The sequence below is a fragment of the Pempheris klunzingeri genome, chromosome 19 (assembly GCF_042242105.1).
Source record: "Pempheris klunzingeri isolate RE-2024b chromosome 19, fPemKlu1.hap1, whole genome shotgun sequence".
Taxonomy (NCBI): Eukaryota; Metazoa; Chordata; class Actinopteri; order Acropomatiformes; family Pempheridae; genus Pempheris; species Pempheris klunzingeri.
The window spans coordinates 14,280,994-14,303,155 of NC_092030.1; the positions used below are offsets into that span (position 1 = coordinate 14,280,994).

The 22,162-nt window shown below is 40.7% G+C and overlaps 2 protein-coding genes across 5 annotated transcripts in view; one reads left to right on the forward strand and one right to left on the reverse strand.

Annotated features, from left to right (window-relative positions):
* nup214 (nucleoporin 214) overlaps positions 1–1,326 on the forward strand; it is a 29,686-nt gene extending 28,360 nt beyond the window's left edge. For both annotated transcript variants that reach the window (XM_070850087.1, XM_070850088.1), the window contains exon 36: positions 628–1,326. In XM_070850087.1, coding sequence (XP_070706188.1) covers positions 628–664 — 37 coding nt within the window. In that variant the 3' untranslated portion in view covers positions 665–1,326. The remainder of the gene's footprint in view (positions 1–627) is intronic.
* An 8,623-nt stretch (positions 1,327–9,949) lies between these two features.
* On the reverse strand, positions 9,950–21,630 carry fam78ab (family with sequence similarity 78 member Ab). 3 transcript variants are annotated; one of them, XM_070850333.1, is made up of 3 exons: positions 21,150–21,630; positions 20,018–20,321; positions 9,950–15,109 (listed from the first exon to the last, which is right to left on the reverse strand). In XM_070850333.1, exons 2-3 carry the CDS (start codon positions 20,278–20,280, stop codon positions 14,584–14,586), a joined length of 789 nt encoding a protein of 262 aa, XP_070706434.1. In that variant the 5' UTR covers positions 20,281–20,321; positions 21,150–21,630; the 3' UTR covers positions 9,950–14,583. The 3 variants fall into 3 exon arrangements, with proteins under 3 accessions (XP_070706434.1, XP_070706433.1, XP_070706432.1); XM_070850332.1 differs by having other exon boundaries at positions 20,414–21,630; XM_070850331.1 differs by having other exon boundaries at positions 20,018–21,630.
* Positions 21,631–22,162: the final 532 nt, after the last annotated feature.

Here is a 22,162-nt window from a genome sequence, read left to right on the forward strand (position 1 = left end):
AATCGCTTGTTTTCTTTTGCGTATTTCATTCAAAAGAACGATATCGTCTTGATCCACATCGACCACAAGCCCACAAAAATGACCCAAAACATCAAAACTGGATAAGAGCTTAAATCTTGAACCCGTTGTGGTCAATGTACTGACGACATGTACCCATGTGAAACTCAAATTCACTGGTTGAAATATATAATTAATTAAAATATTTGCCAATTAATTTTCATTGTAATTTGATAAATAACACAAGACAAGTAGAAAACCAACCTACATTTTTCTTGTGCGTCTATGTGTTTGTTTTTAATATGAGGCTCTCTGTCCAGCTCTGCTGCTTGTTTGTTTACCCTCCTGAACCTCTTAAAATCCCCAATTTCCTCCTATCACCCTCAAACACAAAACTCTCCAGGTTATCTGTCTGGTTCCAACACTTTATTGAGGCTTCGCCATTCTAATGTTGACAGAAATATTCAAATCTAGTATGCAGTGTGTTTAAAAACAGCAGCACCATTACGTCAAATGGGAAACTGTGCAGTTCTTGTGGTAATTGGAATAATCATTAGTGTCATTTCAAGCACTGACACTCTTTTTCAATAATCTCTCCCTTTCTGCTTTGTCTGTCATTTCTTCCTCCAGATCAAGTGGTCAAACATTTGCCAGTTGGAGAAGCTAGTTTTATTAAACCTCCACTGCTGCAGTACTGTCTGCAATCAAGCTCTTTGTGCCACACAATGGGAGGAGGGAGAGGGGGAAGACTGTTGCATTCAAGTTAAAGGGGTAAATAAAGTAAATTAGAAGTTACCTTTACTTGCATTTTTTTGTAGAAAACATTTGTATATTTTAGGGGAAAAAAAGTCTTCAAGCAGCTCATAAATCATTAGGGAAGTTAACGCCTTAATTTTCTTTGGACAAGTATTGATTAAAAATGATCTTTTCGTAAGCATATCCAAGACCACCTTCAGAAAATGGGACATCGTTGCACATTGAAGCAGTTTACAGACTTGTCATTCTTTAACTGTCGTGACATTCATAAGCCGGGGTGATTCTTGGTGTCTGGGTTCAGCATTTTAAAGTGTTCCTCTGCATTTTTGCAACATGGAAATGCACAAAAACGTTGAAGCTTTGCTTCAGAACATTTCTCTTTCATTGAATTATGTGAAATGGTGTTCCCCGCTTGGCTATATGAACTAAAATTCAATCCAGTCAAATCTGTCAATACAGTCATGAACAAATGTCTAAAATGCACATGCCTGTAGAATGTACCAAAACTAAACAAACGCAATATTTTGAACTATCACAAAAAACATTTTTTTGCTTCAAGATGGAAAAAAGTTATATTTTCTTTTTTAGATTTTTGCTGTTATCCCCCGCTTGATGTATATTTTTACATGGAAAACATGCAAATAAATGATATTTCTCAAAAAATTTATCTGTCTACTCAAAATCTTATTTGGTAATGCAGTCATGTTAATGCTCTTTGATTATGTTTATTCTCTCAAATGATCATAAAATTGAGAACAAAAGCAAACACCGTCAAATCATAATGTGACTTATTCACATAGTGTTTCTTTACATTCCTGAAAGCAAATTTATACAGTTGTAGTGGGTACAAGTTCTAATCTAAAGCTTTCAGGGTGCTCCTAATTTTATCAAATTAAATGTATAGCAAAATTAAACATCATACATTGTAAAAGCACTTAACATCATCACAGTTGAAAACAAGGTATCTCTATGCTCACTATGTCCTTAATACAGAGGCAAATAATTATCTGAATACTAGCCATACAAAACTAAACACAGTCTAATTCGAGGTGGCATGTAGAATAGCATGGCAGGAAGCCCAAGGCCATGTTTAGATGGCTCACTAATTAATGCTAAATCCCTCTTGATATGCAGCTCATTCCTCCATCCTCCGTGAAGAATTCACTGACTCACATGCGGAGCTAGATTGGGCTGTGGGAGAATGCTGATGGGGCCGTTTGGCTTCTATCGGAGCCTCGGCGTGGTGGCATGTGGCCACCATCTACAGAATCACATTCCCGGGTTATGGCTGTGGAGCATGTTACTGTCACTCTGTCCCTTATCTCGCGTCTCTCACCAAACCGGGTGGCAGAGGTCCTGGTCGCTCTGAAGTGGCACGGGAATGTCAGGGTCATACAATGTGACCTGAACTGCCCACCTGCTGAAATGGTCAAATCCGCATTCCCCAGTAATCCCTGATAGATACGAACAGTGGACTGGAACCTCTGGTTTGGAATACTTGAAGGAGAATGAGCTATAAATCAACTATAAAGGTGCATTCTGTTTTTATTTCTTTTTTGATTCGTTAACAAAGCAAGCAAACAAAATATTTATCCAAATTGGTAATAATTTGTTTTGTCTAAGGTGACATAATGAGCAGCCTTATGTACATGATCACAGTGATCTATTTTATGTTTCAGGTAAAGTATTTACAGTTAGACACATTGGCAGATTACAGAGGCACACAGGCAGTTACAGAGCCCAAAGTGTAATGCTTTCAGCCAAAGCGGATGAGCTTATGAGATTTTCAGCCCCCACTCCACAACTGGCCTCTATATGAAAGCATTTAAAGGAGTGTTTTTTTTGTTTTTTTGTTGTTTTTTTTTTTAACTTTACCACAGATATGGCAAATACTCGATGTTGACCCTACCTGTTTCTTGTGTCACTGGTGATGGAAAGTGCAGGAAAGTCTCACAAACACTCAGGAGGATGGCAGCTGTCTTCATGGAATCCAGATAAAAATAGCTTAACTACCCTTCACCCATCCCCAACCCCCACTCTTATTCTCTGTTTTTCCCCAAGCACCCCCCCCCCCCCCCCCCATCCCCCCCCATCCCCTCACCCACAGTCAGCGATGATTAGCAGCTCTTGAGCTCATCCTGCCTTGCTTCACTGACAAATCCATCATCACTACTTTCGCCCGTGCACTGCCCAGCATGTGCATCTTTTATATCTTCAGGCACTCCTATGAACACTGAGCTGCTCCTGGTCACTCTCGCACTGTACATAATGTACCAGCCAGGCTGTTCAGGTCACACCAATGTGTTTGTGTGTGTGGCGAGTGTTATCCTAAGCGGTTGTGAGCACGAGCTCCTCCGTAAATGCATGCTACAATTTTCCCTAATGGGTAATTTTGTCTGCACAGATAATCCAAATCCAATAATCCACAAACAGACAAGGGAGACCTCGCCCCCTGATTTCTGTTTTCTCTGCACTCTGAGCTGATTTGGTGGTGCACTGCAGATCACTTTCCTTAGGCCCACTCCTATTTTGGCACCTATGGGTTGCCGGTGGCCGCACAGTTGTGACACGTTTGAAAGATTTCGCAAGATTTCTTTAACACAAACATATTTTTTAGACTTTACCGGTGTCAGTTTTTTGCGTAGCTGAACTGTTCTCATTTGTATTTAGTTTTTAGCCAAGCTAGAGGAATCGCTCTAGGGTTGCCAAGGTTGGTCTGACGGTACGATGCTTTCTTACAGAGTGAAATCTCTCAACAGCTATTGGATGGATTGCCGTGAAGTCTGGCAGGGACATTCATGGTGCACAGCGGATTAACCATGGTGATTCCATGACTTTTCCTCATGAACAAGATAAACCTCAGCTTGGCATTGTGAGCATGTTAGCATTTAGCTCAAAGTCCTACTGTGTCCACATTAAGTACCGCCTCAGGCCGCAGACTCTCGTTCTTTTCTGCGGACAATTAGAGTCTTGGAAGCCTGTTGTCTAATTCCTTAAACCTGCTTACTAATACAGGGCCTGTCTTGGGTAATTGGATGTATCCATTATCAAGTTTGGCTTGGCAAGAGGCCATTTTCGAAAAACAATGTACTAAAAATCCAAAGTAAGTGATTTATTTATATCTAGCTAAGTCTTTATCCCTTGTTTAGCTGCTGTCACGCAGTCCTACGGATACAGATTCGATTAAGTTGCAGAATGTAAGGACGCGATCACTTGTGCTGGTATTCATGCTTAAATGCTGGGCACAGTTTGGAGCGTTGCGGTAGCGCTGATATGAATATAATGCATCTTAAATAACACCGGAGCTTACAGCAGCAAGTCCATCCCAACCTCCCAGCCATTAATTACCAACCTGCATCAATTCCTCCTCTATCACTCTTTCCCTCTCTGTCTTTAACTCACTCACAGGGATTATGCAGTTCAGTGTCATTACTTATCCTGATACTATAAAGGAGCTTTATACTGAACATTTTAATTTCAAACTCCGTTTAGTCTTCCAAGGGTACATGCAGCTCCCAGAAAATGAACCCTGCTTCTGCACTCGCGCTCCGTTGACATTTGACACAACACGAACAGGTGCATGCAACAGTAATTTCAACACTTACTTTGCATGTGAATGGATTGCTGAGAATGGGCTTAAAGTCTTATCTAATAGACTTGATCATGGATGTCAGGCATTATCACAGATGTCAGGGGGAAGGCTTTGAGCGTCACCAGAGCTGCTCAGAGTTTCTGATGTTTTTGAAGACATTGAAAAGGCATTTGGCTCTTCATAAAAAATGTAATGCTGTTAATCCCCAAATCCCTATACCGCTTTCCTGTCATTAAAGCGTAAACAGGGAACTTCTAAAATGAGACTACAAACACCAACAAAAAGGGGAAAACGGGTGCCGTGTGTGCATTGCTTGCCATGCAATATTACCATTGATTCACCCGCAATATCTGAGAATATGATAGCAGGTTTATATAAAGGCAGACACAGGAAACCATATCCTAAAAGGTAACTGATTTGGCATATCATTAAACCTACACAGCTATGGGTCCTTGTGTCAGTTAGCCTGCTGATCTTTGCTGACGTAGCGACAGTGCTTAAGGACTGATAACTTTAACAATCCGCTTGCGCCACCGATGTGAGAAGTTCTCATTTATTTACACAAAAGTGCACTTTAGGTCAGCCCCTCGCTTTGGCCACAAAAGATGTTTTTCACTTAAAGTTTAAGAGGCGAGCCAGAGCTGGCCTCCCAGCATCACACCTAAATTTCCCACTCAGGTGAGCATTCCCTGTTTCCATAGCATCCGGTCTGAGGTCAAGCTTCGGTCTCAGTCATCACCCAGGTCTCATCAACTGATCCCAATAGCTGATGCCTCCTGAGGTATAATTTGCAGTGGCTTTGATGAAATGATGTGCTAACCGACTCCATAAATTATATCAGTGTCCCTTCCCTCTCTCAGTCAACACTTGCAGTTGTTAATTTTCTTATTTGCTGAATCTATGACTTTCCACTTTTTACAAAGCAAGCATCTTTCATTTGAATGCATATTAAGCACTGCTAGTGTCAGCATATGTGTTGTGCTGCCCACATTTGGGGTACATAAATTAACTAAATCCATATCTGCCTGTAGAATAATTCCTCTTTTTTGCCCAGAATTTTAATCATCAATAAAATCCAATAGTCTGCTGAGGATACCTTGCAAATGCTTCAGCACAAACAGTGTGAGCTTTTATTTTTGCAGGCAGCGGCGTCATGTCGACCCAAGAGCCTGTAGCTTGTGTTGGCGCCATGTGCTTACTGCACGTCTAGAAATGAATGTGACACAATTAATGACACAGATTTAGAGAGTTCATTGTCAACATCTGCAGGCTTTTATTTTATTATTTTATTTTAATAGACACGCTGTGCAGCTAAACTGCCAGTCACTAGTGGCTTTTTTTTTTTTCCTGATTGGTGAAAGAGGATAAGCAGAGGAATCAAAGGCTGTATGCTCACTTTAACATTTACATTAATCACATACAAACACTAAGTTGCAGATAATTCTGTAAAATGTGTCCAATCCAGTCTGTTGTGTTGTGTTGTTTCTTTGCTTGACTTGGTTAGAAAATTCTTTGTTGCTGGCTATATTTAGCTTGTACATAAATAACATGCAAGTAATTAGCTGATATGACTTTTGTGTCATTGGCTGAATAATGTTTAGATCTACTGACCACTTTCTAACAAAGCACTCTCATGCAGGTGACGTAAGTTATAACTAATAGCTTAATTCATTAATATGATAATATTAACACTTTTTGCAATTGAAAGTTATTTTATTGGCTGGACTCATTTGCCACTTACCCCCAGGACTAAACTCAGTTTATTAACAGCTTATTAACACTTAAAACTGCAGGTTTGAGCTTTAAAGAGTGAGAACAAAAATTAATCGATGGCTAATTTACAAAATACATTGAATGCTAACACCAACTAGTAGGATGTTTATCAACTTGGCAAGCCAAAATGTGTAACTAATGGCTTGTAATTGATCTATAAAGCATTACTAAATGATTTATTAACATGGATAAGCCATTAGTTAAAACAAAACAAATGTTTTATCAGGGATCTTCATTAGGATTCAGTGCATTTTTCAGGCAAGTGTGCGTCTATCATCTCCTGATAGGTGTAAAGAATTATCAATGTGGTCCTAGTAACGTGAGAAAATGAGTCTGTAATGGGGATCACATGAAATTATTCAAAAAAATGGTGCTCCGTCTGCTTTTTCCACCTACTTTAGACCTGCCCTCGTCCGACTAGAGTTTCCCAGCCTTTTGTAAGCTCCTCTAAGTTGTACAGCCGATGGGAATTAAAGTAACTATGAAATGAAAGGGGACTATATCTTATGTTTTATTCATGTAAAGGTGTTAATATTGAACAGAAATGAATAATGGACAAGGCAGGCATAGGTCAGATGAGGTGTTCCGTTTAACTTCAGCTTGTAGTTGTGTAAAGGATTCAGGATCTACTTTCCCTCAGGAGCTTCTTGTGATGTGCGGGTTTATTACAAAGCCTTGGCAGAGTGTGGGAGGTGTGGGATCCAACCACATCACATGCTGTAATTACACCGATGGCAATTAAAGTTAGCCTATAATGTAAGTACCCCTGTCCCTGCCTGTGGGATGTTCAGTGTTTAATGGCTATCATTAATTTAAATGTAGGTAGGGGTTGCAACATGAGTGTCTGTCTTAAGTATAACAATGATTGATCTACTTTGTAGCAGCATGACATTTAAATAAAAGTTACATAATATTGTCTGCAGGCTTTGAAAAGTCTTTAAAAGTATTGAAGTCAGTTTCCTGGAGAAAAAAGAAGGTGTTAAAGTCTGAAATTTAATTTACGCAAGTTAATATTTTCTCTTACCTGTCATGGCCAGTTGGGTGCTTTTGTGTTTGATTGCAGGCTTATCTGGGGCCAGGCTGTGTTAATTTAATTATATAATTTCATTAGGAATTATTGTTAAATACGGCTGAGAAATACTAAAAAATGAAAATGTAATGTAATAAATAATTCAAGGCCATAGCTTTCCCACTGGTTTTTCATCATACTTCAATGCTGTGGCCAGTATGATCATAAAAAAAGGTACTAAATTGGAAAAACTGTCACTTCTGGCATGACAGTTTGGCATTGCAAAGACAATTGACAGGAGAGACAGGACTCCATTCATTTGTCTTGTTTGCGTAGACTGAGAACAAGCCAAACGGGAAATGAAATCCTTGAAAGCACACAGGGATCATCACTCTCTGATCATTTCATAAGACATTTACAGCACAGTGCCTTTGGAGGCTGTTCACTCCTGTACTTTGTCGACACCGCATAAGACATTTTAATCTTCAGAAAAAGATCAGAAGTCTTACTTTCCATCAGGCATATTTTCCCCATTTGCCACTGGATGGATTAAAAAGAATTAAATATTGAAACGTCTTCACAAATACTGTATGTCTTTGAATTCTACATAGACCCAAGGTTTCTCAAGACCGTCACTGTGGGCTCACCTACAACTTTAAATGTGAGTTATATCCCTTAACTTAGTGTTTACTGAAGCCAGGATTTTAGAAATACTTCATTTCAAATCATGTATCTAAGTCACCCCCCTCCCCCATCCATTGCATCATCAGACAATTTAGACCAGACATTGAAAAGAAGATCTCCACATTTTCAGAATGATGATTTGCAGAAATTTTAGTTCTCAGCAAGATGGTGGACATTTTTCTGTCTTCTTTGGGCTATCAGGTGTAAATTAATATTCCAAACATAATGGAATCGGCCTATATAATAACTGCCATGTGTGTATTTTTAAGTTGAAGAAAAACTCTTTACAGGTTGCTAAAACCAAATTTCCATAAACAAAGAAAATAGAGTTATAGAGTGTAAACTAAGTCCTGCTCTAAAGTTACACAGAGGTCAATCACGCTAAAGGTGGAGGTATTTCCAAACCGAAATAGCAGAGCTAGTAGATTTCTGTGGATCAGTGGCTAATACGCCCCAGTATTGTCCCAGAGATCACAAAGAATGATGGAGAGCTATTGCAGCTCGAACACTGGCACCATGTGAGTATTAATAGTAACGTCTGGTGCCAAAGATACAGTGGTACAGCGATTATTTGGTATTACAAATAGGGACAGGTGGATGCATGCAGGGAGACACTGCAACATACTTGCAGACTCTGAGCCAAGTAAATATAGCTGTGAAAGTGCAGCTCAGGAATGTGACATGCATAGTGGAGACAGTAGAGGCTGCAGGTCTGGATCTGAGTCCAGCTATACATGCAGAAGCTGCTGCAGCAGTTCATATTTTATGTGGTGGGCACATCATAGGATCAACAATTTTGAGTTAAACAGCCATTAAATCCAAGTACAGTTGCTTTACTTTAACACTCTTTCCTCTACTTTATGGTTCCCCCGAGTTCCACAGCTCTCAGTAGAGCCACTAGTGGCTGAATCCAAAACTTGTCTTAAAATGTATTAGTCGGTGTCCTCCTCGCATCTGCAGTGATTCTCTACTAAAAGGGAAAATAGCAGCTCCCTGTCTGTGCTGTAGACTAGAGGTTCATTTAAAAAAAATTTACCTGCATGTTTAATGTGGTAATATTATATACCAAGTGATATACTGAAAACTAAGGAACCCAATAGAGCATTAGCAACCCTTTGAGAACTCCCTCAAGGGTTGTTATGGAGGCGCAGTGCAGAAGGGGTGGGGGGGGGGGGAAGTCCTCTGCTATTATTGCTGTTGAGCATACCTGTGTACTCTCTTGCATTTCAATTCCTTCATTCAGATTCATAAATTTTGATTCATTTGACCAGTTAATTGTGAGTTGGTGGGATGCAAAGCGACTCTGAAGCCACTGTGAGTTAGTCATTGCTCCTTAATGCCTCATCTTATATAATGTAACTCTGATGCTCAGTGTTTAATGTGTTTATTTTGCCCTTTTTGGTGTGCTTTATATCCTCCTTGAAGATAAGATAAACTATGAATAGAAATATGACAAATGCAGGGATAAACTGGTAATTTCAACAGCAGAATATAGGAAAGGATAATGCCTGTTTTTCCAGAGCCTCCTATAGAGATTTTTGGACAGTAAAAGAAATTAAGAATAATGCAAGCGTTATAGTGCCTGACCATGGGAGTGTATCCTTTCTTGATTTTATCCCACTCTTTTACTCAATTATACGTCTTTACTGCATCCTCTTTTATTGCTTTTAATCGCTGTGATCAAGAAAAGCTGACACATATAGAGTAATAACATGTCATTTCTGATGCTATAGAAATCTCTTGGCTGACAGAGGCGTACAGCACATCATGTGCTCAGCCATGTATGTGTAGCCTCGGGGTTTGTTCGTATGCGTGCAGCCTTTTTCTATTCATCACTTAACACTGTGTGTCTTTGTCCTGGCTCAGAGAATATCTGGTTCTTTGATTTGCACAGAGAGAATGAACACAAAGCCCAACATATGTGGAAAAGAAACTACCCTCAAATGACACATGTATGTAGGAAGCTATTGGATTCAAATAGTATTAAAGTATATAGGTATAGTATATAGTATATATAATGCCTTGAGATATAACTTGAAAACATAAATCGTAAACATATGACTTTACCTCTGGGAATTTAAAATGACAAAATGAACTTTCTGACATGAATGTCACTTAAATAAAGGAAAGACAAAAGGTAATATTTGTACATTTTATTCATTCATGAAAAAGACCTTTTTTATATATTTTTTTTCAGGGGTTGTTTCCCCAGTGTTGTGCATTTTCACAGTTTTAAATATTTGCCAGAACTGACCCATTTTTCAAGTATTGGTGTGAAACTCAAAGCTGAAAAAAAAAAAAAAATACACAAACTGCTTTAACTATTTCAGTGCTGTATTTCCAGAAAACAAACCAAACACCAAACAAAATGAGAAATGTACATAGTCATTATCTCGTGTGCTACATTTAGGGTTGTTAGTCAAACCATGTTAATGTCATTTTTCTAGTAAAAAGAAGAGCAAGATGAACTGACTCTTTTTCACGAGAATAAAACCAAGAGTAAAAGCTAGGAAATGAAGGCAGGTGATCCTGAGTGTGAAACTGGGATGTTTTATTGGTTTAAATAAAGGGATGATGATACACTGATGTCTTACGGGGGTTAAATAACACAAAGAGGCAAAGGTAGCAGCCCTCAGAAGAACTGTAATCATGTGGGTTTAGGAGAGGAGGCTTCCATTCAATTGGCACAGCCCTAGAAAGAGAAAACACCACGACAAAGAATCTCCTACATGGCTACATTTTGCATTTGTGGTGATTCTCTGGAAATACAAATATGCTAAATACATTAAATGATCAGAAATAACTGAGAACAGGCCTATTATTAAGTGCCAAGTGGTTTTGAGTTCACTAGTCACAAACAATGTCCTACTGCATAGTTTTGGCTTTGTCCAATTTTGGCACTTTTTGCCCTCCATACCGCATTGTGCGATTTTGTTTTTCTGTGGCTTAGTTAAGGAAGCACATAAAGGAAACATCTATCAAGTTCATCTGTTGTGTGAACATAAAATAAACATCATTAACAGATTCAGACACACACACACACACACACACAAGACAATTGGTGCCCTTTTCCTACAATATAACATAAAATTGATAGTTGACGGGCACCCAGTCAGTACTTCCATTTTTCTTTTCTATCACTGCTCTAGTTTAACAACACAAACGATACATGTATCACTTCCTGTTTATTAGTAGACAGGTGTGTTTGTGCATATGGCTTTGTAGCATGTGCATGTGTTCAGACAGTCCACGTGCAGGGCCGATAAATGAGTTCACACCACCAATGTGACACTGCTGTGACAATCAGATACCAGGCCAGGCTTGCTCCTTTCCCCTCAGGGTGTGGGTGTGTGTGTGTGTGTGTGTGTGTGTGTTTGTTTATGAGGGCAAACCCTGTCCCCGTTTTATGACAAGGACGTTACCGTCCCTGCACCGTTTGTGTGAGAGAGCCAAAGAGAGAGAGAATCATGACTCAACAGCAGCAGAAGCACATCAGTGAAACTCCTCATCATGCCTAAATCCCTCAAATGGGATTTAACACACGTTTTGAGTGCGGGCCACGCTGCACGTCAACGTTTAATTACATTACGTGTCGTCCAGCTTGAGTGCCATCCAGTGTCAATCAATAGGTCATCACAAGACATTACGAGGCAGCCCACAATACAAAAATGGTCCCGAACTGCGTTAGGTGAATGGTCACTAAGCTCATAACATGAGCCGCCTTTCACTCTGCAGCCTTCAAAACAAATTGAAATAACTTGTGGTTGAAATCCAAGTTGTGCTTGGCAAATGTCAATGTTATTTTGAGCTGGCTTTAATGTCTAAATGGATTTAATTTGTTGTCACCCTCATATTCGTTCCCCCTACTGCCATTCGAACATTTTAGGACTCTGACTGCTCCCCTCACACAAAAGCTTTGACTCTGACCTTTGCTATTTGACCTCACTTAAACCTCACCCATGACTCTAGCTAGCCCTCGCGGTGCAGAGCACAGCTCGGCACAGTTCAGTCCATCTAGGGCATGTAAGTGTGTCACTGCAGATCTAATTATGACAGCAGTGCCCCAATAGCCCTTAGACTTCTCTTCTTTCTCCCTTCACCACAACGCCCTGCGACCCGGCCTGAAGCAGAGCTATCGCTGTTACTCATGAACCAAGCTGAGCAGGAGTGCCCAATGTAGTTATTATGTCAACCAAGCAGTTTAGCTGGTGGCAGCTAAAGGACATTCTGAATTTATATCTCAGCTCTGGTCCATGTCATTTGACTTTAAACCATTTTACTCATGGGTAAAGAAATATTGAGATATTTTGGGAAATACTTGCTGTCTTGCTGAGAGCTGGATGAGGCGATTGATATCACTCTCATGCTATAGCCAGGAAGTTAGACTAGTTGAGCATACAGACTGGAAACAACCCATGTAAAGCCACAAATTGTTTTTTTTACACTTTGGTTTTAGTCAGGTTAAACAAATGAGATATAATGTGTGAATTAGTGTGCCTTAGAAGTGCTGGGAGGCATATTTTATGTCCTTTGGGTAGAGCCAGGCCAGCTGTTTCACCCTTCTTCTAGTCTTGCACATATTCAGCATACAGACATGAGAGTGGTGTCTGTCTCGTCTAATTTTTGGCAGAAAGCACAAACATGTATTCTCCAAAATGTCAAACTATTCCTTTACAATTTTGATAGAAATGTTAGCCAGAGTTAAATCACAAAATAGTTCTATTTTGTAATGATAAAACGGACAGAAAATCCTAAAAAAAAACAACAACAAAAGAACCAAGGTACATGAGCAGATCAGACTTGCATGCAAATTATTTCTTTGGTTGGAGCCAAAACACAGGGACTTGGTGGGCACAGTGGACTTGTGCGATGCTTGTAACATCTAAAAGTGAAAAACTGGCCATTAAAGGAACAAACTTTTACAGAGCTTATTAACATTTTTTTTTAAAAAAGGATGTGTACATAAATAGGTTTTTGCCCATATTACCATGATACAGAGATACAAAACTAAGCCCTTTTCTCTGCTTTTAAAAGAGTTTTCAGTTTGCAGCTGAAGCCCTTCTCAAAAATTAACACTTGAGTGGGCATCATCTGATTAAACGTTGGTATTGAGCTGACCGGAGCTGTTTGTTTATGCGTAGGTTTGTGTCTTACATTTGCTGGCGGTAAAATAAAAGGAGGCAAGCCCCACATTTCTGCAGCGAGAGCTACAACTGGCAAAGCAGAAAAGTGGGTCATCTATATGCCAACCGAGCAGTCAGGATCAAACTTGCATGGCTCCTGCTCTGCTTTTCAGCCTCGGCAACAGATAAAATCAAGAGAAAGGAGAGGGGAAGGCAAGAGGGGCGGAAGGGAGGAGTGGGAGAGACATATTTGGATTTTAATATTATAGAAAGAAAAGGGGTGTTGATTTAAAGAGAGGCAACAATAATAAATACGTGTATAAGATTGTCAGATGAGTGTAGAAAAGATGATTATGATTCTCCAGTTATCCAGTTGGTCTCCAGTGTGTGACTGCTTATTACTTATATATCAATCAAAGTAGTGATTGTTCAATGAGAGAAATGCAAACACTTAGTTAGTCGCTGTCTTGAGACAGAGTAGGCCAGAAAGGATGGATGAAAAAAGAGAAAGGAAGTGAAAAAGAGGCCCTGAGATGGGGTGATAGAGAGGGAGGAACACTGGGGTTTCATACTGAATGCTCCAACAACGTATAAACGGTGAATGAAATGAGGTTAACTGAGGAGTACTTTTGAGCACTTTTTGCTCAAGTTGTTATTGCACGTTATTGTGTTGAGGGCTATTGACAAGGGTCGGCTTTGCTGATGTTCTCTGTCCATCAGTACAGAGCATCTCTTCTGCTGCACAATGCACTTGAAGCATAACTTATATAACTTTGTTTATGCATAATGCTGGTTATTCTCGTGAGACAATACATTTGTCAGGTAAATGCGCAAATGAGCATAAAAGCCTAGATTTCGGACCCGGGTCATCGTCTGTGGTATCATTCCTGTCCTAAACCCACACATGCCAGCACCAACAGTCTGGAGAGACGGGACAAATGAGCAAAATACTGCATTGCACTTTGTTTAAGGCTAAAAAGTTTGCAGTGGAAAGCGATGTAAACTTAAGGCAGCATGGATTGAATGTCTTGCATGTTTTCAAAAAAAGTACTAAAATCTAGCATGTCACGCAATGCAATTCGTCCTGTGAAGCACACAACATAAACAACAACAAAGGAAGGAAAATGCACTCTCTCCCAACCCATAAATAGAAACACAACTGGTATTCATACACAAGGTTTGTGCATTTCCATGTATGTAGCATGTGCGCAGACATGGTCATGTAAATACGTAAATCCACCCACACTCACAAACCCCGTAACATTTGCAAACGGCGAAATTATAAAACTAAAATAAAAAAACAAGGAAATTCTAGTTTTTCATTTTTGCAATGATTTCATTTAGCACAGTGCGACCCGACCCAGTTTGAAGGTAGAATGGTTGCAGTTTGTTCGCTCCAGTTTCAAAAGTGTGTTCAAGCCCCTACCTCAAAGCAACAGCTGGTCTTTTTCTCAGAGCTGGTTTCATTTGTCTCTGCCTGTTTTTGCTCTCTGTCAGTCTTTTTAAAACATAAGGGAGGAGGATATAGAGGCAAAAAAGAGGGGAAAAGGGTTAAAGCAGTGAGAGCTGGTAAAGAGCGGGAATAAAAGAAAGAACATAAGAGATGATACTGTTAAGGTATCCAAGGCCAGTCTGGTCAGTGAAACAGGTCAGTATTTTGGTGGAATGACCACTACAGGGTCACCATTCTTTGGCCGCCACATCAGCACTTGGGCGTCATTGGCGTTGGGCTTGACCATGGCGTTGGGGGCGATGGGCTCATTCTTGCCAAGGATCTGGGGCTGCTCCTGGGCCACAGGCTCATTCAGAACAGCCCTCTGACCCAAAGGCTTCTCCGGGTCTACCCGGATATGAAGCCGCATCCTCCAGCGGATTGTCTGCAGGACGAGTGTCTCTGAGGTGGCCTGGTTGATGGCCACCAGCCAGGTCGTAAAGCTCTGGTCACGGCGGATGCTACTAAGCTGAGGCACGTTGCTTTCGCTGACGGGCACACCCCAGGTCACGCTGGGGTAGAAATTGTCATTCATACTAACAGTGAACTTGCTGTCCTTCTTGGTGGGGCCGACAATGGTGCAGGTCTCCGTGGTGTTTCCGTACCACGGGTAGTTGACCCCATCTGAGTCGCTGATGGCCTGGATCTTGCCATCACGCAGGTCGGGGAGCTCCCAACTCGACCTGGAAGTTAAAAGATGAGAATTTACCCAGAAAACAAACATGTGCCATGTTGAGATTAAAGAATAATTAAAGTGTATTACAACTTTGGTCTTTTAATCGGTAATAACATTGTATTCATCAGCAGATGTGAAATGTTGTGTATGCAATTGCACCGAAGCACTCTAACAAGCACAGGCACAGTAAGCCGAAGTTAAACCAGGAAGTTGTCTGAACTGAGATGGATGTTTATAACTGACAGTTTGGGTCATAATTTTACCGTTACAGTGCTTTTGTTTTCTCTTGCAGTTAGATTTTTCTTGACTTGTCCGGCTTCTTTGTTGTGAATCATGGCCAAAAGTAACAGTTGTAATACACCAAAATTATCCTATATATTCTCTGGTGGACTAAACTAAACTAAAACATTCCTCGTGTAAAGCTCTCCTGTCCTATCCTTTATGTATAAATGGCTGAGAATTTACTTCTCAGTAAGTCCCCCTCATGATGTCACTGTATATCTAACACATGACAGACGCAAAGCACTGACTCAGACCCTCACAATTGGGTCTTTCCACCAATTTTTGAGCTGCTGAGAAAAAATACAAAGCAACAATAAAATAGTTTGACACACACAGCAGGCGACACTGAACATCTTAAGTGACCTGGTACCTCTGCTCTGTCCATCTATTGATTTTCTGCCTGCAGCAGGAAAAAGATTACCTTTCATTCCCTGAATCCGAGGATCAGCAGGACAGAGGAGATAGCAGTGTGATCACCAGCCACATGACTTGCTGCCTGCTTGGCCTGGCCTCACATTATGATTTATGTATTCACCCAGGGGGTGAGGTTAGCATGTCGGGCATGATAATAGCTGGCCCTTGTGTGTGTGTGTGTGTGTCTGATCGTGCATGTGTAGTCTTGTGTGTGCATATGTACATTTCTATTCTGAAAAAATCTCTTAATCCTCTCAACTGATGCCTCCAAAACAATTTGCAGTTATTTTCCATTTTGTTATGACCTCAGACAATTCCAATACACAAAATATTTCAGCAGTGAATATCTCCATCTGATTCTCTGTGGAAACCTCTCTATTTCTTATTTATGAGCACATGACTTGATATAGATCTCAGCTTTTCAACTAGTAATATGGCATTTGTTTGACAGGTAAACTGAGACCTGGTCCTGTACATTAAGATGCAATGAAACTGTCCCGGCAAAAAAGTATTTCACAACGTACATCAAAAAAGCAAGAACACACTGTAGCAAGCAAGCTCGTCAAGCAGGGTAGACCGCACGCAGGTACAGGGTGGAGGCAGGCGTCTACCCGCTGAGGAACTTTGATCATGACTGGGGAAAGCATTGCAGAGATATGGCTCACTTCCTGTTTGTGTCTTCACTGCCTGCTTTGTCACAGCCAAATGGTCTGCATCGAGTGGTGTGAGTGTGTGCGACAGAACCGTGGGGATGTTAAAAGCGGTTCACTCAAAAATAGCCAAGCAACTGCCTTGCATCGTGATTCCTGCCACTTATTGAAAACGTTGCATGCATTCTAGCACAATGTGTGATTAGATGAATGAAAATAAAATAAATAAAAACGAATGGTTGAAATAACTTACAGTAGAATAAATGGAATCATAACATTAAATAATGCTGAGCAGTCCAAACAGTTATCTTTAATTACTGGATAAGCAGTTGAAATATAGTATTAGTGAAAAGTTTTTAGCTAAAAGTAATGGATGTATTGTTAAAATAGAGCAAAAAGTACTGTTGGACGTGAGGAAGGAGTACTTGAGTGCACTTAATGGGGCTGAAAAAAGGTTTCGAACCAGCGTCGTAGTACATGGTTGCAATTTTCTGTTCACCTATGACTTCAAACCTCCTGGCGACCTTAAGCCATGTGCTCTACACATCGAAACTGAAAGCTCTTCAGCAAACATTTGGCTGAGCTAATATCATCTTAAGCCACACTGACGCATTTATGCATTATGAGAACCCTCTTGAATAGAAGCACTGAACGCACCCAAAATCAATCTTCTTTCTTACATTATATTGTGAAGATGACATCAAATCAAGTTGATTTCACAGGCTGAAACTGACCAGACAAGATTGGCGATAGGTGAAAAAGGGCTCAAAGCTTTACGTCTGAAGACAACGCTAGGATTATTTGAAATTTGCAACGGCTTCATTGGAAACAGTCTACAGAGCAGTGTGGAAACACAGCTCATTTCCTGTTTCTGCAGCTTTGTTGCCACATTCATTTGCATGTCACGGGCAAATGCTTTGGACTATCCCAATTCTGCTAATAGGCATAATAAAGGCAATGAATGTTGAATTTTATCAAACTTTCACAACGGCTTATTTTTTAGTTTCATTACCACAGTTCCTGTATTTAGCACCATTAAATTTTTAGGGCAACACAAGGAACCTCAAGACAGCGACATGTGTGCGTGCCTGTTTAGAAATGCGCACATACTGGCCAAACCTACAAATTTGTACCTCAGTTAAGCCACATTCCAAAAGAGAAGGACAACACATGGGAGGAGATGCGATGAATGTGTCCAGAATCCAGAGCACATCTTCCAAAGCCAACAGAGAAATCATCCTCATTACCATCCTCAGCTGCTCTGTCCAATTACAGCACGCTGAAGCTTTATTACCATCAAAGAAACTACTTAGTATGAGAATCTCAGCAGCGACAGCAGACTCATCTCTTGCATCCAAAGTTAAAAAATGCACATGAAGAATAGGTGGCTACTGTGATAGTGAAGTTTAATAGTAGAATATGCAGTATAAAGTGCAGGGCCACTCATGTTACATCCATGCTAGTTAGATCCAGCTTTTGGTCACTGTTGTTATCGATGTGGTTTGTCTGATTTGACCATATACAGACGTGATTTCTTAATTTTGTGTCGGTTTGGCTGCTGCAAACTGTCTTTTGGACGCTGTTAGTTGTCTCTGATGAATGGCTGAATACCGTTGCTCTTTAATAGCTGACAAATGCTGCTAAGTGACATTTGACCTAATGTGAGCCGCTCTTGTGCCAGCGTTTGTCATGTCAGAATTTAAGTCCTTTTCAATGAAGAGTTAATCCTCAAAAATGAAAATGAGAGGGTAAAAAAAAGGCATAATATTGATTATCTGTTCATTCCTTTACTGTGAGCAGAGTCGAGCACACTGCACTGGGAACTATCTCCATTTTTGTGTTTAGAACTCGAAAACTGGCAACTATTCTGTTTTTTGTTAACGTTTCAAAATTGGGCAATTTCCAATGTGTATCCTTACCTCTATGTGGACATAGCACATAACCTATTAAAAAGAACTTCGCAAAAGCCAATTAAACTTCAGCTAGATAAATGAGTAAATATTCGCAATACACGTAGCCGGGGATGAAAGAAGCAATTACTATAAACACACGTGCAGTTTACAAAAGGCACTGATCACACTGGACTTTTAGAGAGTAACCGAGGGTTCTGTGACTTTCTCTCCCTCTCACACACAGACATGCGGGGGCCGTCCTGGGGTTGGGATATCGGGGAGGGGACTGTGCCTCTAATCTTACATCCTCAGCTGCAGAGTCCACAGATAAAGCATATTCTGGGCGCATGTCAGCTTGTGGTTGCCCACCACAGGATATAAGATGAAGGCTAGGTGTCTAACATGTGGACCGATATCCTCACACACACACACACACACACACACACACACACACACACTGAGAAAGAGGAATGACAGCAACAAGCACAAGCCTATTTTCTCAAAGCTGAAGTTGCTCCTGTTGGTCCTGTTGGTTGTATTGACAATTGGAGTGGTCTGAAAGGTCGAAGCAATTATTTTCCACCACAATGTCATCTCACTCATATTTGTAAAGTTTTGAAGTACTTAGTAGCTTGCAGGCATGCAGCCACTGACTGAATATTAAAGCACACTGCAGACAAGCCAGTTTATTTTACTTTTCTATAAGTCTTTCACTCATCTTGCTGAATACAGATGTTAATATGTAACATTTTTGCTGGCATTCAACTAGACAGCCTAGATGCAACCATAGGCAAGTTTCACAAACTGAGAATTTCTAACTGAGTTTCCTCTGAAGAATAATTTCAACATTATTTGTAACACAAAAAAAGGAACTCCAACACGTGAAATGAAGGTTCTCCTTTGGTGGTTGTTTCTTACTGTCCGCTTCCATTTTAAGAGTTTGGCAATGAGTGCCTAGTGTACATAACTTAATCTGCTATAAAATGTTTCTTGTAATACCAGGAATGCTTCACTGTAGAAGGCGTTGGCCTAAAGTCTTCAGACTTGAGCTTAACTTGATCTTTCAGTCATTTTTCAAGCAAAAATAGTGAAAAACTGCTGAATGTTCTCTGGTTCAAGCTTCTCAACTGACAGGGTTTCCTGCTGCTCTTTGTCATATGTGTTGGGGAAACTGAATCCCTGTGGGTTTTGGACTTTTAGCCAGGCAAAATAAGACCTTTGAGGACATCACTGTGAAGGTGTGACATTTTTTCACAATTTTTGCCCTCATTTTAACTTTCCATTTAGATTTGTAATGCATGTGTGATAAATACACAGCATCGCATCAGTGAATCCAGTAAGGAACCTTTTTTTTCCTTGTCTGTCTATTCAAACCTCAAAACGAACAAAGTAATGACAACACATAATCACGGTTTTGGTGAGGTGGGGAGTAATAGCAAAAGTAAGTGAGCCAACCCTGATCTAAATTATATAATCTGCTTCACGTCTGTTGCAGCAAATAAACCGAAACAAGCTCAAAGTGCTTTGTTCATCAGTGTTGGGGTTCAATATTCCAAGCATAAAGCATTATGCTTCTCTTTGCTCATTTCTAAGTGAATATTTCTGATGAATATTTCACATTCAGCCCCAGCTTCACAACACAGTTAAAAATAAAAAAAAAGAGCCCATAATACTCACATCCCTTTGTTTCCATAAGTATTGTAGAACTCCATGTGGTTACAGGCTTGAATCCAGCCGATGGTCCATGTCTCTTTACCGGCTACTGGCGGCACCAAGACACGGGCGCAAGCTCGGAAGTGCGGTGTCCGGTAGCGCAGGACCACGCTGGATGACTCGTCGATGCTGGTGGGGTTGGGGTCGATGGAACTGTTCACCTCCAGGACGATGATACTGTCTCGGAAACTCTTGGGCTTACACCTGATACTCTGGATACAGCCCATTGCATTAAATAGCAACACAATCCACAACAACGTCCAGAGGTCTGGGGGAGAAGAAAGACGCATGGAAACAGCGAGAAAAATCACCACAGGTGGATCCACACCATGTTTCCCCCCTACCAAAAAAAATTCTTACCAGATTAAAAAGGGTTTATTTATAGCAGACTGACTCATAAAAAAAAGCCATGCATCTTTGATCCAAAACTACTTTCAAGAAAGAAGAAAAACAGGTCTAGACAGTCTTCATATTTGCAGAGCGCATGCTTTCCGGTGCGTAAACGCAACTTCACCAAACAAGCGCAGGCACGATAACTCTCCTTATTCGTGCACGGATGTTTCCATGCTGTCAACTTACAAGTCAGTGCCTCCTAAATGCACTTCATGGCAAAAAGACTTGACCTCCTGCCAACATGCATCCATTGGAGAGGTGCGCGTAAAAGCTTCAGGTTAATTATGAGCTAAATAATTAACAAAAACGACTAACGTTACATCTTGGCGTCATATTCTCCTTTGTGTGATTCTTTATGTCATTAAATGCCAATCCCTGGACTATCCAGTGGCTAAAGCCTCTGCGTCCAGCTGGTGAGGGGAATCATAATCAAAAATGTTGCGGTGGACAGTGCACGTGGACAGTTCTGAACGACGAATGGCAGCTCAGATGTGACGCTCACACTATGTGGAGCAGCATAATGTCCATTTAATCCACAATAGCCTCAATTCCTCACAATAAAAAGTGTAATTTGACGATTTAAGAGCATTATAGGCTACTGAGTGTTTTTATACATGTGCGGATTAATGGCTCAAGCAGTTGCAATTGCATGAATTGCGGTCTATTTTTAGTCGGCAAAAACAACATGCAAAAAGAAGTCTACCTATAAAACAATTCCCTGGGAAGTCTCCAGTGTCCTCCGCAGGGTGAAATCCTGGAGAAATTCAGAGTGAGCGGCGGCTCGCACACAGTTCTTCGGTCAGAGAGGTAATTCCGTTATCTCCGTCACCCCTGCTCCCGTTATTTCTCCCCCATATAGCTGCAAATGATTTCACCGTCCCACGGAGAGAGGCTGCGCTTCCACAAGCGTTGAAAATCTAGTCGAGTTTGGGTCGGAGCACCGCAACATCCAAAGGACACCGCCGGGTCAACTTTAGCACCCATTTCACCGGATCCATTCTCAGATTTAAAAAAAAAATCTATTCCAAAAAATTGCAACGCCTCTGAAGGGGTGAAATATCAGCTGTCACATAGTTCGAGTCGAGAGTTGCAGTCCTGTCAGTGATGGGACGCACTTCAGCCTAAATTCCTGCACAAGCTGTCATTCCTCCGCGCTCGTCCCATCGCTGCCACGGCAGGTTCACCCCCGCTACGCATTGGTCTGCCTCAGCTGCTTGGGAAGCAGCTTTATTAAGTATCTTCGAGACGACACTTCCGCTCCGAGCTGCGGGCATGCTGGGAAATGTAGGCGCAGCGGGTCATGGCGGAAATTCTAACTAAATGACCTTAGATCACTTTGTTTAGTCGAGTATTTGCGCTGGATGCTGTGGCCACTTGGTTCCTAAGCAGCCTACAGAAAGGGGCAGAGTTTTGCTCCTGTGTGAAGATGTGGAGGACATATTGACCACTGATCTATCCCTTTCATCCACATGTACGTTCAAGACCAAGATATAAATAATCCTAATTTATTAAACAGGGTTTAATTTAGAAATACAGCTGTTAATAGTATTATTATTATAAGTTGTGACTATTTTATTTTAGCTTTGGCAATACACTGTGATCAGTGATCAATAATCATACGGTCTGATCTTTTATTCTGTGGTCTTATTACGGTATTACAGTTCTCTTTTCTGGCACCAATCATCTTCTCCACAACGCAACCAAAACACTTCATGT

Bases quoted from the DNA above. Each gene is read 5' to 3' on its own strand.
- fam78ab (XM_070850331.1), bottom strand. From the start codon at position 20,343: ATGCGTCTTTCTTCTCCCCCAGACCTCTGGACGTTGTTGTGGATTGTG. The intron at 15,110-20,017 runs GTGAGTATTATG...TTTAACTTCCAG, and splicing joins ACTTATGGAAACAAAGGGAT to GTCGAGTTGGGAGCTCCCCG.